Here is a 17,858-nt window from a genome sequence, read left to right on the forward strand (position 1 = left end):
TGAGGCTGGGCGAGGAGGAGGTGTGCAACGTATGGGACATAATTCCGCCATGTGATGACTTTGTCGGGGTGCCTTTTGTGACCTGCCTAACAAGTACCATGGTCGATCGGCATGATATGGCATGTTATATTAACTGTAGTAATTTGATGATATATACATGCTTTATTGTCATACTTGCAAATGCAAATTATCCGATGATATGCTTAGTGTAGAGTCCAATGATATGGTGTGTGGAATCTGGTCGATGATATGCTTTAGTGTAGAGTCCGATCACATGCTTATTAGTGTAGAATCCAAGGAACTATTAATAGTATAGATAATCCATATATACTTATTAGTAGAATTCATGCTTAGTACAAATTCGTAGTCCTATGTCTTATGATAGTGTAGAAATCTATACTTAATAGAAATATATTTGCAAGAGTATGTGCGAGGCTATTTATTAATTGATATTTTTTTCTTTTTCAGAAATTGCCAAAGAGCCTATCTGTGAGTTGTGGTATCGAGCCTGATGAAGAAGGCTTAGCTGTACTACGCCTTACCGCAAGGGGCTCCGTCATCACATGTACTTACTGCATGGACATGGACGGTCGCACACACTTAAACTCAATTGGGTGGAAGAGATTCCTCGTTGGCAAGAATCTTCGTGTTGGACAGGCCATCCTAAATACTATCAGGAACACCCACCGTCCAGGCTTGAGGATGATGATCGTCGTCGATATCATCTAGAACTACATATGTGTGTGTGGTTGTATGACTATATATACCTATTAGAACTGCTATATATGTGTGGTTGTAAGACTACCTAGTACTGCTTGAGGATGCATGTTGACTATATATGAAATTGTTATCTAGTACTACCTAGTACCTATAATGCTTTATGAAATTGATATCTAGTAGTACCTAGTATCTAGAAATTGCAGCTTATTGAAACTGAAACGGGGGGATGATGAAAGATACAACAGTAGCGCGGGGTTAGGAAAGCGCTACAGCTAATTAATAGTAGCGCGTTCCCGAAAAGAGCTTCTGATATAGTCAATTGAAGTAGCGTGGGTACAGACGGCACTACTACTAACAGTTAGTTGTAGCACCATAGTAGTAGCGCGGCTACCTGCGCTGCTGATAGCCTCAAAACCCGCGCTACTACTAGGGTTTTCCCTAGTAGTGACTCCAAGTCCCAGAAAACAGACCTCACCTTTCGTACCTTCAGCATCGGCTCCGGCGCCTTTTTCATCGTCTTTCCCGGCGCGGGGCACTGTTCCCAGTTTTTCAACAGCTCATCGATTTCGGCGCCGCTCCGCTTATGTTGGAGGTCCTCAATTCTCAGCCTCACCATTGAATAGATCTCCATGATTTCTCCACGGGTCGTCCTTCTCGAGCCATCTTCGATGCCCCCTGAACATGACTTTCCTAGACCCGCCATCTTTCCTTGACGTTAGCTGCTGAGACGTCGTATCATCCATGCACCGTGTGCATCCGCAATATCCATGGCACACCTAGCCTGTGACATATCCGTAACCGAGATAGTCGTGCATCATCGTGATCAACGCGGATCTCATATAGAAATACTCGCCTTTGCTAGCGTCCCATGTCTTGGCCGGTGTTTTCCATAACGTCTCTAACTCCTCTTGAAGTAGCCCCAGATAAAGATTAATATTCTATCCCGGTTGTTTCGACCCTTGAATCAGCATGCTCATGTGAATGTACTTCGACTTCATGCACAACCAGGGGGAGCTTGTACATCCATACAAACACAGGCCATGTGCTATGGTTTGTGTCCTGGTTGCCAAATGGATTCATGCCATCGGTACACGCGCCGAGCGCGATGTTCCTTGCATCACATTCGAAATACCGATAGAAGCCGTTCAAAGCTCTCCACTAGCTTCCATCCTTGACGTGTCTCAGCTTCGGATCATCTCCATCGTTGGGCTTCTTCCTCTCCGCGTTCCAACGCATGAGCTTTGCTTCCTTGGGATCTATGATATACCGCTGGAGATGGGGAGTGATCGGTAAGTACCATACAACTTTCTGGGGAGATTTCTTTCCGGCCTTCTTGTATCGAGAAGCATTGCACACCCGACAACTTGTTTTTTACGCCTGCTCCTTCCGATAAATTATGCAACCATTGATGCATGCATGGTGTCTAACGTGCGGTAGATCAAGAGGGCACACGATCTTCTTGGCCTCATCAACACTAGTAGGACATAGATTCCCCACGGGAAGAACATCCTTTGGGTACTTGACATACTCATCGAGGCTAGTGTCGGTCCATTTGTTTTTAGCCTTCGTCTTCAGGAGTTGGAGTATGAAACTCAAGCGGGTCACCTTAGGATTGCAACCATCATACAATGGAGTGTTCGAGTCTACCACCAGTTGCTGCAGCTTAGCCTCCTCCCTAGAAGCAGCTCTCTCAGTACTCGTCTCCTTGCGAAGCAGTGCTTGAACATGAGGGTCCCCCATGATTGAACTTAGTACTGACGAACTCTACGGCGTGGAGTCCACGTTCTATGCGCTGCCATGTCCGGCCCCTTCTCCGCCGCCATGTCCGGCCCCTTCTCCTCCGCCATGTCTGGACCCTTCTCAGCAGCCATGTCTGGCCTCTTCCCCGCCGCCATTATCGATCATCTCTTCGTCTTGCCCCGTGTCGTCATTGCATGCCCCGTCACCGTCCTCAACATCATATCATCCTCATCTTCAGTTATGAACCAAGTATAGCCATCCATGAAACCAGTCATGAGCAGGTGCGCTTTGACACGACCATCTTCATAGGGGTCGAGCCAAACTATTCCTTTGCATCTTCGACACGGACATAAAACCTCTGTTAGATTATTTTCTTTCATGTCCTGCATCACCGACCACAACTACATGTCCACCATTGTTCCAGTGACCATCATGAACGTCTGCATGGCAATAATAAACAAATTGATTATAAAAATGCGTGCATGCATCAAAGTCATATAAAAATTCGGCATGACCTTCCCTAAAAATAGGACATATAGATCTAGAGTTTGCCCGGAATTTGCCGAAACGGAAATAAATCGACATTTCGGCAAAACATAGGCAACTCACAAGCATAATTCGGCGTCAACTCATGACACACACACAATTTCCATCATATCGCCCGATTATGTCATATCGCACACACATACACATATTTCCATTCTTGCAAAAGAATAAATTTTTAATTACCTATCTCGAGATCGAGCACACACCATGTGGTGGAGATGATGATGTAGTAGGGAGATCAAAAGTGGACAAAGCTCTTCTTGAAAAGGCTGGATCTTGTTAGAGAGTACATAGGTCACTTCACTAAATGCTACATCTACCTAGCTAGCTAGTTTGGGGGAAGAAAACTTCAACTAGTGGAGGGGGAAGGAAAAATAGAAAGAAGATGCATTAATGGAGGTGGTGTAGTTAGCTAGGAGTAATAAAGAGAGAAACGGTAGGTAGAAGAAGGAGAGTAATGGGGGGGAAAGTTGTGAGGAAGAAGCAAAGTGGGGGAGAGAGGAGGTGGGAGGTAGGGGTCGCTCTCTTTACTTACTTTTCACTCCCTTCGTGCCATAATTGATGTCGTGTTTTTTTTCAAATAAACGTGAACAAAAACCACGACGTGAAGTATGGAACGGAGGCAGTACATGGCAGCTGTTGAATTCCGTTACATCACTGCAATCCAATCAGAACCACTATATCTCTTTTATATAAGTTCTCTCGACCAAGTATTTTTTTTCAAGTGTACTTAAATTGATAACTCAATTGCTAAGGTTACAAATATTATTTGGCTCCCTTGTGTGATATTTCCCTTGAAGACTGTTGTGATTCACTACACTCCTGGATTATCAGTTATTGTTCATGAAGGTGCTGTTGTATAAGACGTCAACTTAATCATATGTGTTGCATTTGTAACTTGTAAACGTTCTAACCCAGTTTTCCATGGCCTATGTGCCAATCTGTTCAGCGACCCAGAAGTGACAACAGAGCTCGACTCAGACCGACACCAACAGATCACAACGCAGCGGCTTGCACCATCGCGGACAAAGTAGGCCCCCTCTATTCATGAATATCGCAAAACGTCGTGCACCACCACAAAACTAATACTTGCCGCCCGCCGAAGCCAACTCAACGAGGCACTCCCGCACGCCAGCAACACAGGTCGCAATGTCGCCAAACCAGAACAATCGTGCCGCCCAATCACTGCCCAGAGCACCCCGAGAAGCTCCGCCGCGGCTGGTCGGTGATGGCCCCCTAGATCCGTACCGCTGCCACGTGCCAGCTACCCACCACACAACCACCGTCATGCTCGCGCTCACGCGCCCTCGGCAGGCCACACGAAGAAACCACGGTTCTGGACTCGCCAGATCACTGCCGCCTCTAGCACACCCATCAGTCACCACCAAGCCTCAGGGTGGACACGGTCCGGGCCGGTCCGGTCCCTGACCGAGCCGTCCTTTGGACCGGCCGTCGGCGGTCCGGACCAGACTGGACCGAGCAGGGACGAAGCCTGAGCCGGACCGAGTGGCTCGTTTGGACCGGCCGGAGTTCATCATAGAGCACGCGCCGGAGCATGGCGACGCGGGGAGGGCGCTGGAGGCAGCGGGGCTTGTCATGGAGATGTCCAGCGACTTCTGTGACTCACGGTGGACGGCACGGCGGCCAGGCAGAGCTCGGGCAGCAACAGCGACGACAAATCTGGCACGACGGCCGGTGCACGACGGCCGGTGTACAACGGCGGTGTAGGGCCTCCCGCTTCAAGTTCTACCTTCCAGATGATATATCCGAGCATGGCGCATCCACTAGACATGCTTTCCAGCGTCAGGGAGGCCGGTAGCCGCGCGGATGAACGACGGCGGCGCAGACCAGCGCACGGCCGACGCGCCCACCACGCGCCCGCCATGCAGCTCTGGCCACACGCTCGCCACGCGCCCGCCACGACCTTGACACGCCCCCGCCACGCCCCTGCAACGCCCTTGGCATGCCCCCGCCATGCCCCTGCCTCGTCCTGACATGCCCCCGCCATGCTCTTGCCATGCCACAGCTCGTGTTCGTCGGTCCGCTCGGTCGGCTCGGTTAAAACCCAGACCGGACCGAAGCTTTGTCGGGGTGGTTTGCTAAGCTCGGACCGGCCGATTTTTTCAGCGGGCCAGGACCGAGCCGGCCCGAGCCGAGCGGGCCACGAGCCGGACCGCCGGACCGGACCGTGTCGTCCACCCTGAACCAAGCCACACATCTGGACCTCTCCGATGGCGCCAACGCATGCCAGCAGCAGGCCAGGGGACGCCACAGCTCTGTCGCCTCCACTCCAACAGATCCATGCGAGTAACATTGCAGCCTGGGCAAGCGCTCACCTTGCCATGACAAGCAAAAAGCAAAGGGTTTGGTTCCTCGGACAGCTTTTTCGTGATTTGCTTGAGCGAGCCGATTTGGCTAGCCTCCGTTGGCAAGGCTAAGCCTTGCCCAGCGAGGTGAGCCGTCATGAGACCAAAACACGTACATGTTCACGAACCAGTTAGCCCCGGTTGTGTCACCATCGTGATTAGTAAAATGTACCCTTACATTTAAAAAAGTGGTTAGTCAAACCCTCCTTCTCCACTGCTCCATCCTCCCCTGCCATGGCTTCTCATCACTAGTGTTGATTCCTTCCAAATCCTAGTTTCGAATTCTTGCATCCATGTAAGTGATCATTAAAGACCTTAACCCCCTTCTTCCCACTCTTATCCACTGACGGTCCTCGCGCTGCCGTCTTGTTTATCTTTGCATCTGCACACCACCTACCCGAGTCTCCTCCAAACATATCAGTTGCTCTTGGAAAGCGTTGGTTTTTGGCTGCCCTTAATTGCAGCTTCGCAATTTCCTGCCTTGCATCCCTCAAGTTTCAACCAGAGGCAAACGCCAAATTTGCAAGAGCAATGGCACCCATCACGTGGCTTGCCCTAACAATAGTTCGCAGTGCAAATCACCAAGCCACCACAAGAAATTTAATGGGAACGGTAAGCAACAAACATAAATGTGAGCATCATATTTTGTACATTATCGATCATACATGCGTTCATCTATAAATCTCTTTTCGTTTCACACATTCTCACTTTTTTTGTATCCATGGCAATGTTTCATCCACCCATATTACTAGTTGTGCTGCAGACTTTTTTCACCGAACATAAAACCAACCAACTTTAGAAGAACTATCTAGGGAACTAAGAATCCAATGAACGAAGACAATATCTCCGAGCTTTTACTTTGCTAAGAATGAAGAGAGCTAACCTACCTATCAAGTCTAAGCTGCAAAGGAGATGATGACGATCTGATTTAACGTGATCAACCTAGCTAACACCTCACCTTCAGATCAAGCACGACCACACTGATGTCATCGAGGCTATGCTCGTTGATGGCAAGATTTGTTAGGCGGATAGCAGCACAGACACACCGAACCTCTTCCTCCTTTCCTACTGATGCATTCGCGCCCTTGCTCTTGTCTTCCAGGCACTTCTTAGTGACGTTGCATGCCTTCTGGTTTGAGATCACATCCCACAGCCCGTTGCTCGCGAGGATCAGGCAGTCATCGTCGTCCGACCTTGCAGTTATGGTAATATCAGGCTCACATGTCATTTGAGGATTGAGGAATGTGTGCCCTGCGAACATAGTTCGAATTCAAATGAGATTCAGTAACTGAAGAATCAGAACACCTATATACTAAGAAAATAAAACTTGTTATAGAAATGAACGAACTTTTCAAAAAAGATGAACTGGAATATATATATAAGCCAAATAACAATTTCCAAATGAACAGTCATTTGTGTTTTGTAGGGAGTATGAACTCTCAATATGACATGAATGATAGTGATACAGTACATAAGAACATCGTTCATAAAGGTAAGGTTATTAAAAAATACAAATTCACAGTTTACCAATGGAAACAATATTTTTATAAGTATTGTCGCAAAACACTCGGGCTTTATAAATAATATATTCACTAATTCTAATTAGTTTAATGACACACAAAAAGTAAAAAATGTATATTAAATATGCATCTATTCAAATAATAAGTGGTCAACATCAATCACTTTTCTAGGTTCATGCAAATAAACTATTGCTACAAGCTAGTTGTCTAAAAAAACATGCCAAAAATGGAGCTACAATGGTAGCTAACATACTGTTGAACAGTTACTATTTTTTTTAACATCCATCAAATTTGTTGATGTCTATTAGCTACTTACTGTAGAAAAGGAAGAATTAGTAACTATTAACTAACGAGGTGCAAAAGCACACTGAATTACATAACTAGATAGTAGGCTGCAAATACCAAAAATACAGCCATTCATCAAGTGATACAAACTGTGGTGAGTTGCCGCATCTGCAACTTCTACAGGGTGCTTCTAGTAAACAGCCATACAATAAAACCAATAACACACTCTACGAAGAAATGATGTGCGGATGGTAATGCTTCCAGAACAAGCAAGAAAGCTAAATAATGGGATTTCACCTGGTGGGAATAGAACCTAGATGTTGACCGTAACTTACGTCATCCACCTCATTACCGGCCTGCTCACACCGAACTAGCCGACTAAAAGAGCAATCACTGGAACAGACAAATGCCATCTCATCTATTCCACCACACATTCCGACAGCCGCAGCCATATTACCGTAGCCTACGGCCAAATCTACCCGGCTAGGACAGCGCATGCATGGTTGATCACATCAGATCCATGCACATAGTGCACCGACTAGGTGCAGGGGTGACACAGCCTGTCGCCATTGCGACATAGGAAACAATCTCCCTCCAAGCGCAACTCTACTATAGGTCCATCATGGAGAAAGCCCCACCACCCCCTCACGATCAACCAGACTAATTTGGTCTGCATGCAGCACCCTCAAAAGACGTGGATAGAGGGAGCAGGTGGCAGCTATCTAAGGTTTTGATAGCAGAGCCACCACTAGGAGGGTGACTCGTCATGGTAAGCAGGTCAACATGTGATAAGGTTCAACTATCAGTAAGAAACCTAAGGTCGAAGACAAATATATCAACCTTGTATGACAATGGAAATCAACAAAAATGAAGGAATAAACCAAATTCAGAAGGACAACCAAGCACAAAGTACGTCAATGATATGTGATAACCTTACTTTCTGTGATTTCCAAATTCAAAACATATAAATTTGCAACCATCAAAATCGACAATTATGTACTTATGAGCTTTCGAATAATGTGATAAAATAGAATGATAGGATAAGCAATCATAAAATCCATTTGGCAACTAGAAAAGCTAGTGCCTTTCCGTAGATTATTTAAAATAAAATTTCCATAATAGACTCACGAACGAATGCTTTTTTATACAAGATAAAAAATTGTCATGTAGTTTTGTCCTATGATAACCTTTTGAACTTGTAGGAACTATAACATGTATATTTTGTTAGTTACATATATGACACGAGGTGACCTTTCTTTCTACACCCATTTCACCATATGGACATTCCCAAGGGTCACGGCGTTCTTCGACAGTTTTCATCCCTCCCTCTAGTCCATGATCAAAACAAACTCTCATCATTTTTTTCTTTGCGGGAACTAGTAGCATTTCACCCTCATTTTAAATTTACCAAAATAATTAAAATATGAGATTACTACTCAATCATATGCTTCCTTTTAAATTTAATGCTAAGGTAAAGTTTATTGTTGACCCAATTCATTGTGTGCCTCTTAAAGATGCAAGTAAGAGGATGTTGAAATATAGTGGCAACCCTTCTTTGTAAGCTTAAGCTTTTCGGCAAAGTTATGAGGTGCATGCGGTTCAATGTCGTATCTATAAAAAAAATTGAATTCAACACCTAGACAACAGAGTGCTAATAAAAATAGTTGTGGCCTATGTCAATCCCCCATCGAGTATAGAAGAGCCTATATGCGGGTTGAGCGTTCGAAAATATGTTTCCACTCGTAGTTAGATTAAGGTTCTGGGTGAACTAGTTAGTAGCATGCATTAAATAGGTGTCATACTCATTGAATGGGAACCGTACATGTGTTGGTTAGGTCTCGACTTTCATTTGAAAGTAGATACACTTTCCACATAAACACAAAAAAAATCCCGCGAGCTTAAATATTAACCAGGCATAGTACAAAATACACCACCTATGACATAGGATAATGTGTAGCACAAATGTAACTTGGCCTCGGGTTTGATAAAGGTCGGTATGCTTCAATGTAAATTGCCACCTCACATGCATATAGGTTTATTAAGATATATGTAGAACTTCATTCCCTTCGATTCTCTTGATCAAACAAATGCACATGATGGTACAAATTTATAGAGGTAACAACTCGTGTAACCAGATAGAGTGGACATAAAGTGTGGAAAGGAGATTACATGGTAGCATAAAGAACTAAGCTCAACACAACATGATTGATAGAAGACCCATGTGGAGATGTAAAAAAATTCGCTCCTTGTCCTTTGCCTTCGTAACATAGTCTACTTAGGTGACCATGAAGTAGTAATCTTGACGATGACAGATGCCTTATAGGGTGTGGATTAGAATCACATGAAAGATAATTTGCACATGTTCACGAGAAGCTCGATCTCTTTTTGGTGTCCCTTCTTCACCGCCATAGGATACTTCCAAAATTGACATCTGTCCTTATCTCTTATGCATCTTGTAACCCTTTAATCATGCTACCTAGATATAACTATCTTTCAATCATAGAGAGGGCCATTATATCTCTAATGATATGTGTCTACTGATAGCAGCGTTAGTCGACCGGGGTCCTATGAGGTCAATGATGGAAACTGCAACGATAATATATGTTGGATATAGTATGTTATGTAGACTTGTACTCTGTTTACTTTTGCATATGACGCCCCTTCAATTTTTATCTTGTATTAGATACTAAACACACATGATGACTAACCTTTCACCAGTCTTTGGTCACTAATTGTGAGTAAGGAAAAAAACTATGTACAATACTTCCATGTTCGTCTATGAACCCCTCTGTTTTCATCTTGTCTAACTAGACATGTAGATAATTTTTTATGGGAAACTGTCCCCATATGTTTATCATTACCTTTCCACTACACCCCGAAAAAAAGTAATTGGTGTATTGCATTGGCTATTTGATGAGATGTTACTACATATTCATACTTCAAAATTTTGCGGCTTCCAACCTCTCACAAATAGTTGACCTCATTGTAGATTAATGCAGCTCTGCAGACGTCTCGTGTAGTTACATACACACAATTCATATCCAACCACTAAACTACCACCATATCTTTTATAGATTGATGCAGCTCGGCACACGTATCATTGCACCAGGGCGGCTGGGTGGCAGCGATCAGAGCAGATATGGGTTCTATGGCATGGCCCACCATGCCAGCCAATGGGGGTTCCTCGAGAGCCATATCCGTAGCAATCTGATCAGCTAGGGGATCCATGTGGGCAGGGGGAGGGCACACCACAAAAAGAGCAAGTGTTTCTTTGGGGTCCAAATTGGTGGCGCTGCACTGCAAAGTAGCGTTACCCAACTCCGTGGAAGGTAGGGTGGAATTTGTAGGGTTCGAATTCAGATCGACAACAACAGCCCATAGGAAATAGATGGACCAAGTGGAGTGGAACCTTCCTCCTAGAGACCCCGCGGCACCTTAGATTTGGAAACCATTGGTGTTAATGGATCTCAATTATTGTCTCCACCGCTTCCACCTGGGCCCTGGTGAACGGACAACTAGGTCCACCTTTCTCCCGTGCTCGCGGATGACGCCAAGGGGGTCCTCTCACCCATGTTGTTCGTAATTTTCATCGACACCCTCAATTCCCTATTATAGCATGAGATTAGCTCTGGCATGCTTAAGTGCCTCACAGCATGCCATGCAGCATCGAGTGTCTTGTTCTTCCCCGATGACGTTGTCATTTTCTGTCGTCCCTGCAGTTCTGTAGATGTTCGGAAAAGCTTCTACCTTGTGCACCAATTTCTCGAAATGCTCAGCAACGCCCATTTGCTGCTCCCAGCAGGCGTCTGATGAGATCGGTTCCTCCCTGTCCTGCTCGATGATGGCCTTCCCCAGTCAATTGTTTGGGCTTCCCTTGTCCATGCGAAAAGTTTCTTCTGCAACCCTTATGCCCTTGGTGGATAGACCCATCTGCGCGGCTAGAGGCAGACCCTCATCTGCCATGTCCTCACCGTGATGTCCACATACATCCTAATGGCGATGGCTATCTCCCCACCGATCCTCAAGAAGATCACTAGAGTGATTCGTGACTTCCTCTATCAATGTTTAAGAATGCAAGGTGGGTTGTTGCCTTGTCAGCCCGGCAAAGATCTACCGGCAGCTTGAGTTTGGTAGCCTCAGCGTCCGAGACTTGCAGCGCACGGGCATCTCCATGTGCATGCGCGCTGGTTGTGGCTTCAAGCAAAGGACACTTCCTGACCCTGGCACCATCTGCCTCTGCTGTGTGAGCTCGAGGTGCGAGACTTCTTATGCGCATAAACAATCTAGACCTTGGAAGATGTCCGCTCCTGCCACTTTTGGATTCCCGGAGATCGTGTCGTCAATTACAACTCTTGTTTCCCATAGGCGTCACCGCTCGCAGCTGGTTTGCGAAGCCCTTGATCAATTCACCTTGATTGGGTATATCCATGGCGTCCCCATCACCATGGATGGGTATGTCAACTTGTGGAGGCGCATCCAGCAGGTCACCCTCACTGTGGCACGAGACTCAATTTTCTGGTGCTTGTCCGAGAATGGGCAATACTTGGCAAAATCCTGCTACAAGGCGATTTTCCTTGGATCAACCTTAGCCCCCTTGTGGCGTTTGATCTGGCGCAACTGGGCACCTCTCAACGTTACATTCTTCGTCTGGTTTGCTTACCATAACAGATGCTAGACTATTGATCACCTTGCCTCCCGTCATTTGCAGCACGAGCCTCTCCATGTTCTATGCTCACAAGACAAGGAAACGTTGTAGCACCAGACTTATCACTGTCATCGTTGACGAAGCGCGTCGTTGGGCTGCCACTGGTGCCAAAGTGCGAGACAGGATATTGCATGTAACCTGCACTTTAGCAACACCTAGGTCTAAGCACACGCTCCTAATGCTCACTTTGCATCCTCAACCATGCCTTTGTGTGTACATGACCTAACGATTGCACTATCTAATTTTTTCCCCCATTCTATCAATGCAAAGATACACGCATAGAACGTATTCACGAAAAAAGAACTTAACAAATCCAGCACTAATAATGCATGGGAGCAAAACGACACATTTATATTTATTAAACTAAATTACTTGACAAATTACCACTTTATTTTATATATATAGTTGGCTTTTCTTTCTTTCTCATAAGAAGATAGTTGCAAAAAAATATTTTGTAAGAACGAATTAACGGCCAATGCCAACAGAGGCATTGAGCAGTAGGCAGTAGCTGACAAAGCCAGGAAGGAGCCTTGTTTGCTTGTGACATAACACGACGCATGTAGAGCTGGGAACACATTTTCCATACATGCATGAACGATAGTTGTTGTTATTTTTTACTCCAGTTTCTTGACATTAACTATTTTAACCTCGCAAAAAAAAGACCTTGACTATTTTAAAAGAAGGTTATCGCTATGCATACCTAAAGCTCGCGACCTGGTAAGGATCCCCTGCACGCCGGGCGCCGCCAGCTCGTCCGGCCGTGCCAGCTGCATCCGCACATCAAGCTAACATTAATCCCCAGCAAATATTGGACGAGGAAAGAAACACAATATATCAAGCTCATACATGACGCCAGCAGCGTGCTCACCTTGTGGTCATGGGAGAGCGGGACGGCGCGGCCAGCGCGGCAGAGCACGGCGCGGGAGTCGCCGCAGTTGGCCACGAGGATGCGGCCGCGGACCACGAGCGCCACCACCGCCGTGGACCCCATGATGCTGCCCGCCGGCACCCCCGACGCCGCCAGCTCGTCCGCCCGCGTGAAGCTCCTTCTCAGCGCGCCCTTCCACGCGCACAGCTCCGCCTCTTCGTCTTGCTGCTGCTTCTTCCGGTAGGCTGCGGCCGCGCGGCTCATCTCGTCCACCAGGATCGCGTGCATGTGGTCCCTCAGTACCACCGACACCTGCACCACCACGGAAATTAGTGTACAGACAAGTCGGTGTTGAGCTGGAGTGTGGCCACGTTCGTAGAGGGGTGCAGCTAGGTTACCACGGGGCCGCCGTGGCCGTCGAAGACGGCGAAGAAGTGCATGCGCGAGCCGTCGACCCAAGTGCAGAAGGACGGGCGCATCGACACGGTGTCCTGCATGGTCACCCCGTGCTCCCGCGGCTTCCCCGCCGCCCCGTACGCCCCGCGCCACGCCGGTCGCTCTGCCGTACCGGAGCCCTCCGCTTCCTAAGCGATGGGTGCGAGGCGAGGGCTCCCGCGCAGGCGGCACGCCGGCAGGTGGCATTCCTCGTAGCCCTTAGGTGGGTCGACTCCGCCCTCGCCGGCCGCGCGGACGTTGTTCACGCCGACGCTGGCCATCACGACGGATTGATCCTTCCAAGGAACAGGCTGAGCAGGTCCTGCGCGGATCCCGAAGCAGCAGAGCATCTTCATTTTGGCTAGGCTAGCAAGAGTGAGGGGTAGAGCTACACAGAAACGGACGATTGAAGGCGAGGAGCAGAAGAGTAGGAGGAGGAAGGGGGAATAGAGCGCAGAAACCTCTCGCTCAAACACGAAGGAGATTACTTGTACTCGTGTCGCTTTTGGATGCAAATTAGTGCTTGCTGCATTACTGCTTCCCCATTTTCACCTCTATTTGTTCATTGATGGAAAATGGCCATATCTTCTATTCCGAATTTATTATCCTTAATTAGTTTCTTGTTCATTATTGCATGTACTGTACTAGAAATATACGGAGGATTCCATACAAACATTCTTTTCGGGAATAAAAACACATTGGGTTTGATCGGCAGTGATTTGTCCTTCCTTTATCTCACTCGCTTTTATTTGCTACCATGTACTCCCTCCGTTCCTAAATATATGTCAATCTAGATATTTCAACAAATGACTACATACAAAACAAAATGAGTGAATCTACACTTTGAAATATGTATATATACATCCGTTCCTAAATATGTCTCTTAGAAATTTCAATAAGAACTACATACAAATGTATATAGACATATCTTAGGGTGAAGATTCACTTATTTTGGTCCGTATATAATTCATATTGAAATCTTTAAAAAGACTAATATTTAGGAACAGAGGAAGTATATAAAAGAAGTAATTAATGATATGAATAATATTCGTACAAATTAGGAAGGAAATGATTTGCAATCAGAGCATCATGATAAGTTACTAGTAAATCATAATTGCAATAAATGATACAAATTACTATAAGATATGTATTTCTATCTGATAGTGCAAATAAGGAATCAATTAATACATGATGATAAGTTAGTACCCTCTGTTACTAAATATAAGTCTTTCTAGAGATTTCAATAATAAGGAGTACATATGTATATAGCCATATTTTAGAGTGTAGATTCACTCATTTTGCTTCGTATGTACTTCGTCTTGGAATATCTAAAAAGACTTATATTCAGTAAAGGATGGAGTACTAACATAGGTAATTAATGGTTTCCTTAAAAACGACCTCAAGTACTGCATATCTTATTGATTTGGCAAATAAAATAATATTATCTTTGTTGAGGCAAGTGCTTACCAAATAAAACCTAATTTTCTATTTGTCGTACCACATCTCTACTCTTAATGTCTACTCCTAATGGAGCAGTTAGTAGCCTGGTACTCTGGTTTTATTTTCGTTCGGTTTTATTTCCTCCCACGTTCCACCACCCCCGTACCACTGGCTTTTATCTCTTTAAAAATCATTGCAAAAGGAGTAAAAAATCACGTACTTTTAGGATCGCACTTACCATATGTTGTTGCTTCCCTGCACTTGTACATCCCCCTTTGCCTAGAAAAAAAAATCACGCACCAAATCTACTATATGGTATGTCATGTGAGACACCTACCAAAACACATGTTTGTTCCATTACAAAAGATCACATACCAAAAACCTAGGAAACATGCATGGGCAGGTCAATCAACGCACGGGTGGGCCATCCAAATAAATCACCCCCGTATCCGTACGCATCTCTACTAACCAACACTGCATCTTTTGTTTCCGAATGTACTCTCTCTCTCTCTCTCTCTCTCTCTCCCTCTCTCTCTCTCTCTCGGCTGGCTAGGTTTTCTCACCCGATTTCCTCTCTTCGCCGCCGCTGACACTCCCTTCCCTCGCTCCTGAGATGCACCAATGTTTCCCTCCATGTCCACCCATAGATGACGTGGACGCTCTTCTTGGATTACACGGACTCGAGGAGGATCTGGTTGGAGGCGCCGCCGGTGAGGCACGACTCCTCAACCTACTCTGAGGGGTGAGGGCTCAACCTCCTCTGAGCATATAGTAGGCGAATATCCCTTCATCTTGCTTTTCGGCTTGGTTGCCGATCCAACTAAATCAGATAGCTTGATCCGCATCCCATCGATGATCTACTCACAACACGACAACATGTGCTATTACCTGAGAGGAAGAGACTACGAAGACGGTCAGGGACAACTCCTGTGGCATGGAAAAACCGGTAGGCAATATATTGTCACGTGAAAAAATCATGGACTATAGTGCTTGTTGATCTGATGTCATTTATATGACAGATCAAAGACAAGCTTATATTTTGTTTCCTTCTCCTACCTTTAACTAGACCATGATGGCGCGCGTTGCTGCGCCCGTCTATTTTGACTGTAGAATGGTAGGAACTTGTGTAAATATAAAGAGACAAAAGCAACATAGATGAAAATAATATATTAAAAGGATAAAATAGTCTGAAAAAGTTTTTTCACGTAATTTTTTTATTTTGTTTTGAAGCGTTGGTAGTCTGGTAAGTAGCAACTAACAACACACAGAGAAAAATACTAAGGTAGGGCATGTTATTTCCATTTCAGTTTGTAGCTTATGGCTACTTCCAAATGAAAAGGTCAAAAAATAACTTGACATAATAATAGAACACATCTAACAGTTAATAGCGGTAACCTGAATAAAAATATGTAGGCCACAAGAGTTATAAATTCATGAATTGGCGAAACATTGATATACAGATTAACCCTGCTAAAGGCACCGGATGAAATCTATGCTCTTCTTAAGTGGCGTAGTACACACTGCAAGACATGTCACATAATTGTTGAATCTAACTTCCAAAGCTGAAATTACATGCATGTATGCATCCCTAATCAATGATCATCGTACTAATTTCCAAACTAAAAGAAAAACATGGATGATTATTCTTATATTTCAGAAAGTCAAAGTTATATATGTAAATGCTTCATCTTTGGTTTCTGACGTCATCTTAGATTGACATTGACTTAAATTCTTTTCCTATGTCTTGCAACAGACCCTGCAAAGATGTGCACAACGTATCAGGTAAAGTCATTCCTTACACAAGCTAGGAGTGTCTAGTTATCTCAAGAAGAAAAGTGTCTATGGTTGGAAAACAAAAACTCACCCATGAAACTGTCATGCTTCTTCATTAAGCATGGCACATATCTTACCTATAATTGAACTGTAAGAAGTTAAAGAAATAAAGTACACTCTGTAACAAAATGTAAGACGTTTTTATGCCCTATGCAAAACAAAAAAAAAGTCTTGCATTTTGGTACAGAGGATGTAGCTTTCATGTGCAAAAATCCATGCAATGTTTCGGAGGTAAATCTGAACTTAAATGGGATTATAGGGAAGCATTGCATGACCTCTCAGCAGATCAAAACCTATATATCTTCCTTACAACTCTGCTTGCATTAGCGTTTAGTTGATGAGTTCAACGCCTACATGTCTACAGGCTACAGTACTTCCGCAAATGATTCTGAAGCATTTGAAAAATAGAGGAAGAAAAACATGCACATGACGTGAGCATATACATGCAATAGATTCAGAAGGGCCTTCATTTTTAGTAAGAAGCTTCTGAAGAGCCTAATGTTTTGTAAATGTCTAGTAAGAGGCGGGCATTAATTTACTTAAAAAATTAATTAATAGACAATAGTACTACCCAGTAATAAATTTGTGGTTCAGTATAACCTTAACAATTGATCTATTATGGATTCTGGATTAAGCATTGCCTAAAAAACTCAAGAAAGAATCATATTTAGTTTATCCTTGCTGAAGATAGTTGGAAAAAAGTAGTTAGTGAATCAACAGTTTAGTTTATAGTTAACATATTTACTCCAGTGCCCATGCATCATCTACGGCAGCTGAAGGTTTGTGAATAGGCAAATTTTAACTATGCATGGTGAAGCAAAATCTGCAGGAACTCCCGGTGAGTAACATTACTCAAGGAATTGTTCTAAATAACCTTATCATACAGATATCGATGAATTCTTAATCCCAAGATTCATATATATTTGCTTCTGTTAGCACACTGAATGATGTGCAGTAGCGCAACAAAAGCAACATAGGGAACCTACAGGTATTATAATCTCACTCAAAATGTTGGCAAGGATGCATCCTGGTGCCCTTTTATGATGCATAGTTATCAATTAAGCGAACAATCATAGTTTCACCATCCCTAACCTTTAATATCATGTAACAACTAACAAGTTATGCACAATTCTAGCAGACATACAATTTACAAATGCAAATATTCAATAATTGCTACAGCAAACGGAACATACCTGTCTCAGGTATCTTTATTTTTATGGTCATCACAACAAATCATACATTATTATATTTCCTCATCACTTCACCACGCCTTGCAAAAATAACCAGAGTTGTTCCATCAGTAAAAGGCAACGTCGTGGGGCCATGGTCGAGAAGATAACTTATTCGGCTCTTAAAAAAAGCTTGCTTGTGTCTCTCCTTGCTCAATAAGTCCCTTATAA

General features: G+C 44.5%; 1 protein-coding gene and 1 long non-coding RNA gene across 2 annotated transcripts; both read right to left on the reverse strand.

The window, feature by feature from the left end:
* Positions 1–6,318: 6,318 nt before the first annotated feature.
* Positions 6,319–13,247, reverse strand: LOC125518191 (probable protein phosphatase 2C 37). The gene is made up of 6 exons (XM_048683111.1): positions 13,149–13,247; positions 12,751–13,062; positions 12,583–12,649; positions 12,267–12,447; positions 11,865–11,983; positions 6,319–6,623 (listed from the first exon to the last, which is right to left on the reverse strand). The coding sequence occupies exons 1-6, from the start codon at positions 13,245–13,247 to the stop codon at positions 6,319–6,321; spliced, it is 1,083 nt and encodes a 360-aa protein (XP_048539068.1).
* A 2,840-nt stretch (positions 13,248–16,087) lies between these two features.
* Positions 16,088–17,858, reverse strand: LOC125523429. The gene is made up of 3 exons (XR_007290226.1): positions 17,652–17,858; positions 16,490–16,546; positions 16,088–16,381 (listed from the first exon to the last, which is right to left on the reverse strand). It is a non-coding gene; the product is annotated as an uncharacterized LOC125523429 (long non-coding RNA).

Source organism: Triticum urartu, chromosome 7 (genome assembly GCF_003073215.2).
Source record: "Triticum urartu cultivar G1812 chromosome 7, Tu2.1, whole genome shotgun sequence".
NCBI classification, from domain to species: Eukaryota; Viridiplantae; Streptophyta; class Magnoliopsida; order Poales; family Poaceae; genus Triticum; species Triticum urartu.

What these genes read in the sequence shown, in the direction of transcription:
- LOC125518191 (XM_048683111.1), bottom strand. Translation starts at nt 13,247, where the DNA reads ATGCAGGACACCGTGTCGATGCGCCCGTCCTTCTGCACTTGGGTCGAC. An exon ending in ACGGCCACGGCGGCCCCGTG is followed by an intron (nt 13,063 to 13,148) that starts GTAACCTAGCTG and finishes GTGGTGGTGCAG; the next exon opens with GTGTCGGTGGTACTGAGGGA. An exon ending in TACCAGGTCGCGAGCTTTAG is followed by an intron (nt 12,448 to 12,582) that starts GTATGCATAGCG and finishes ATGTGTTCCCAG; the next exon opens with CTCTACATGCGTCGTGTTAT.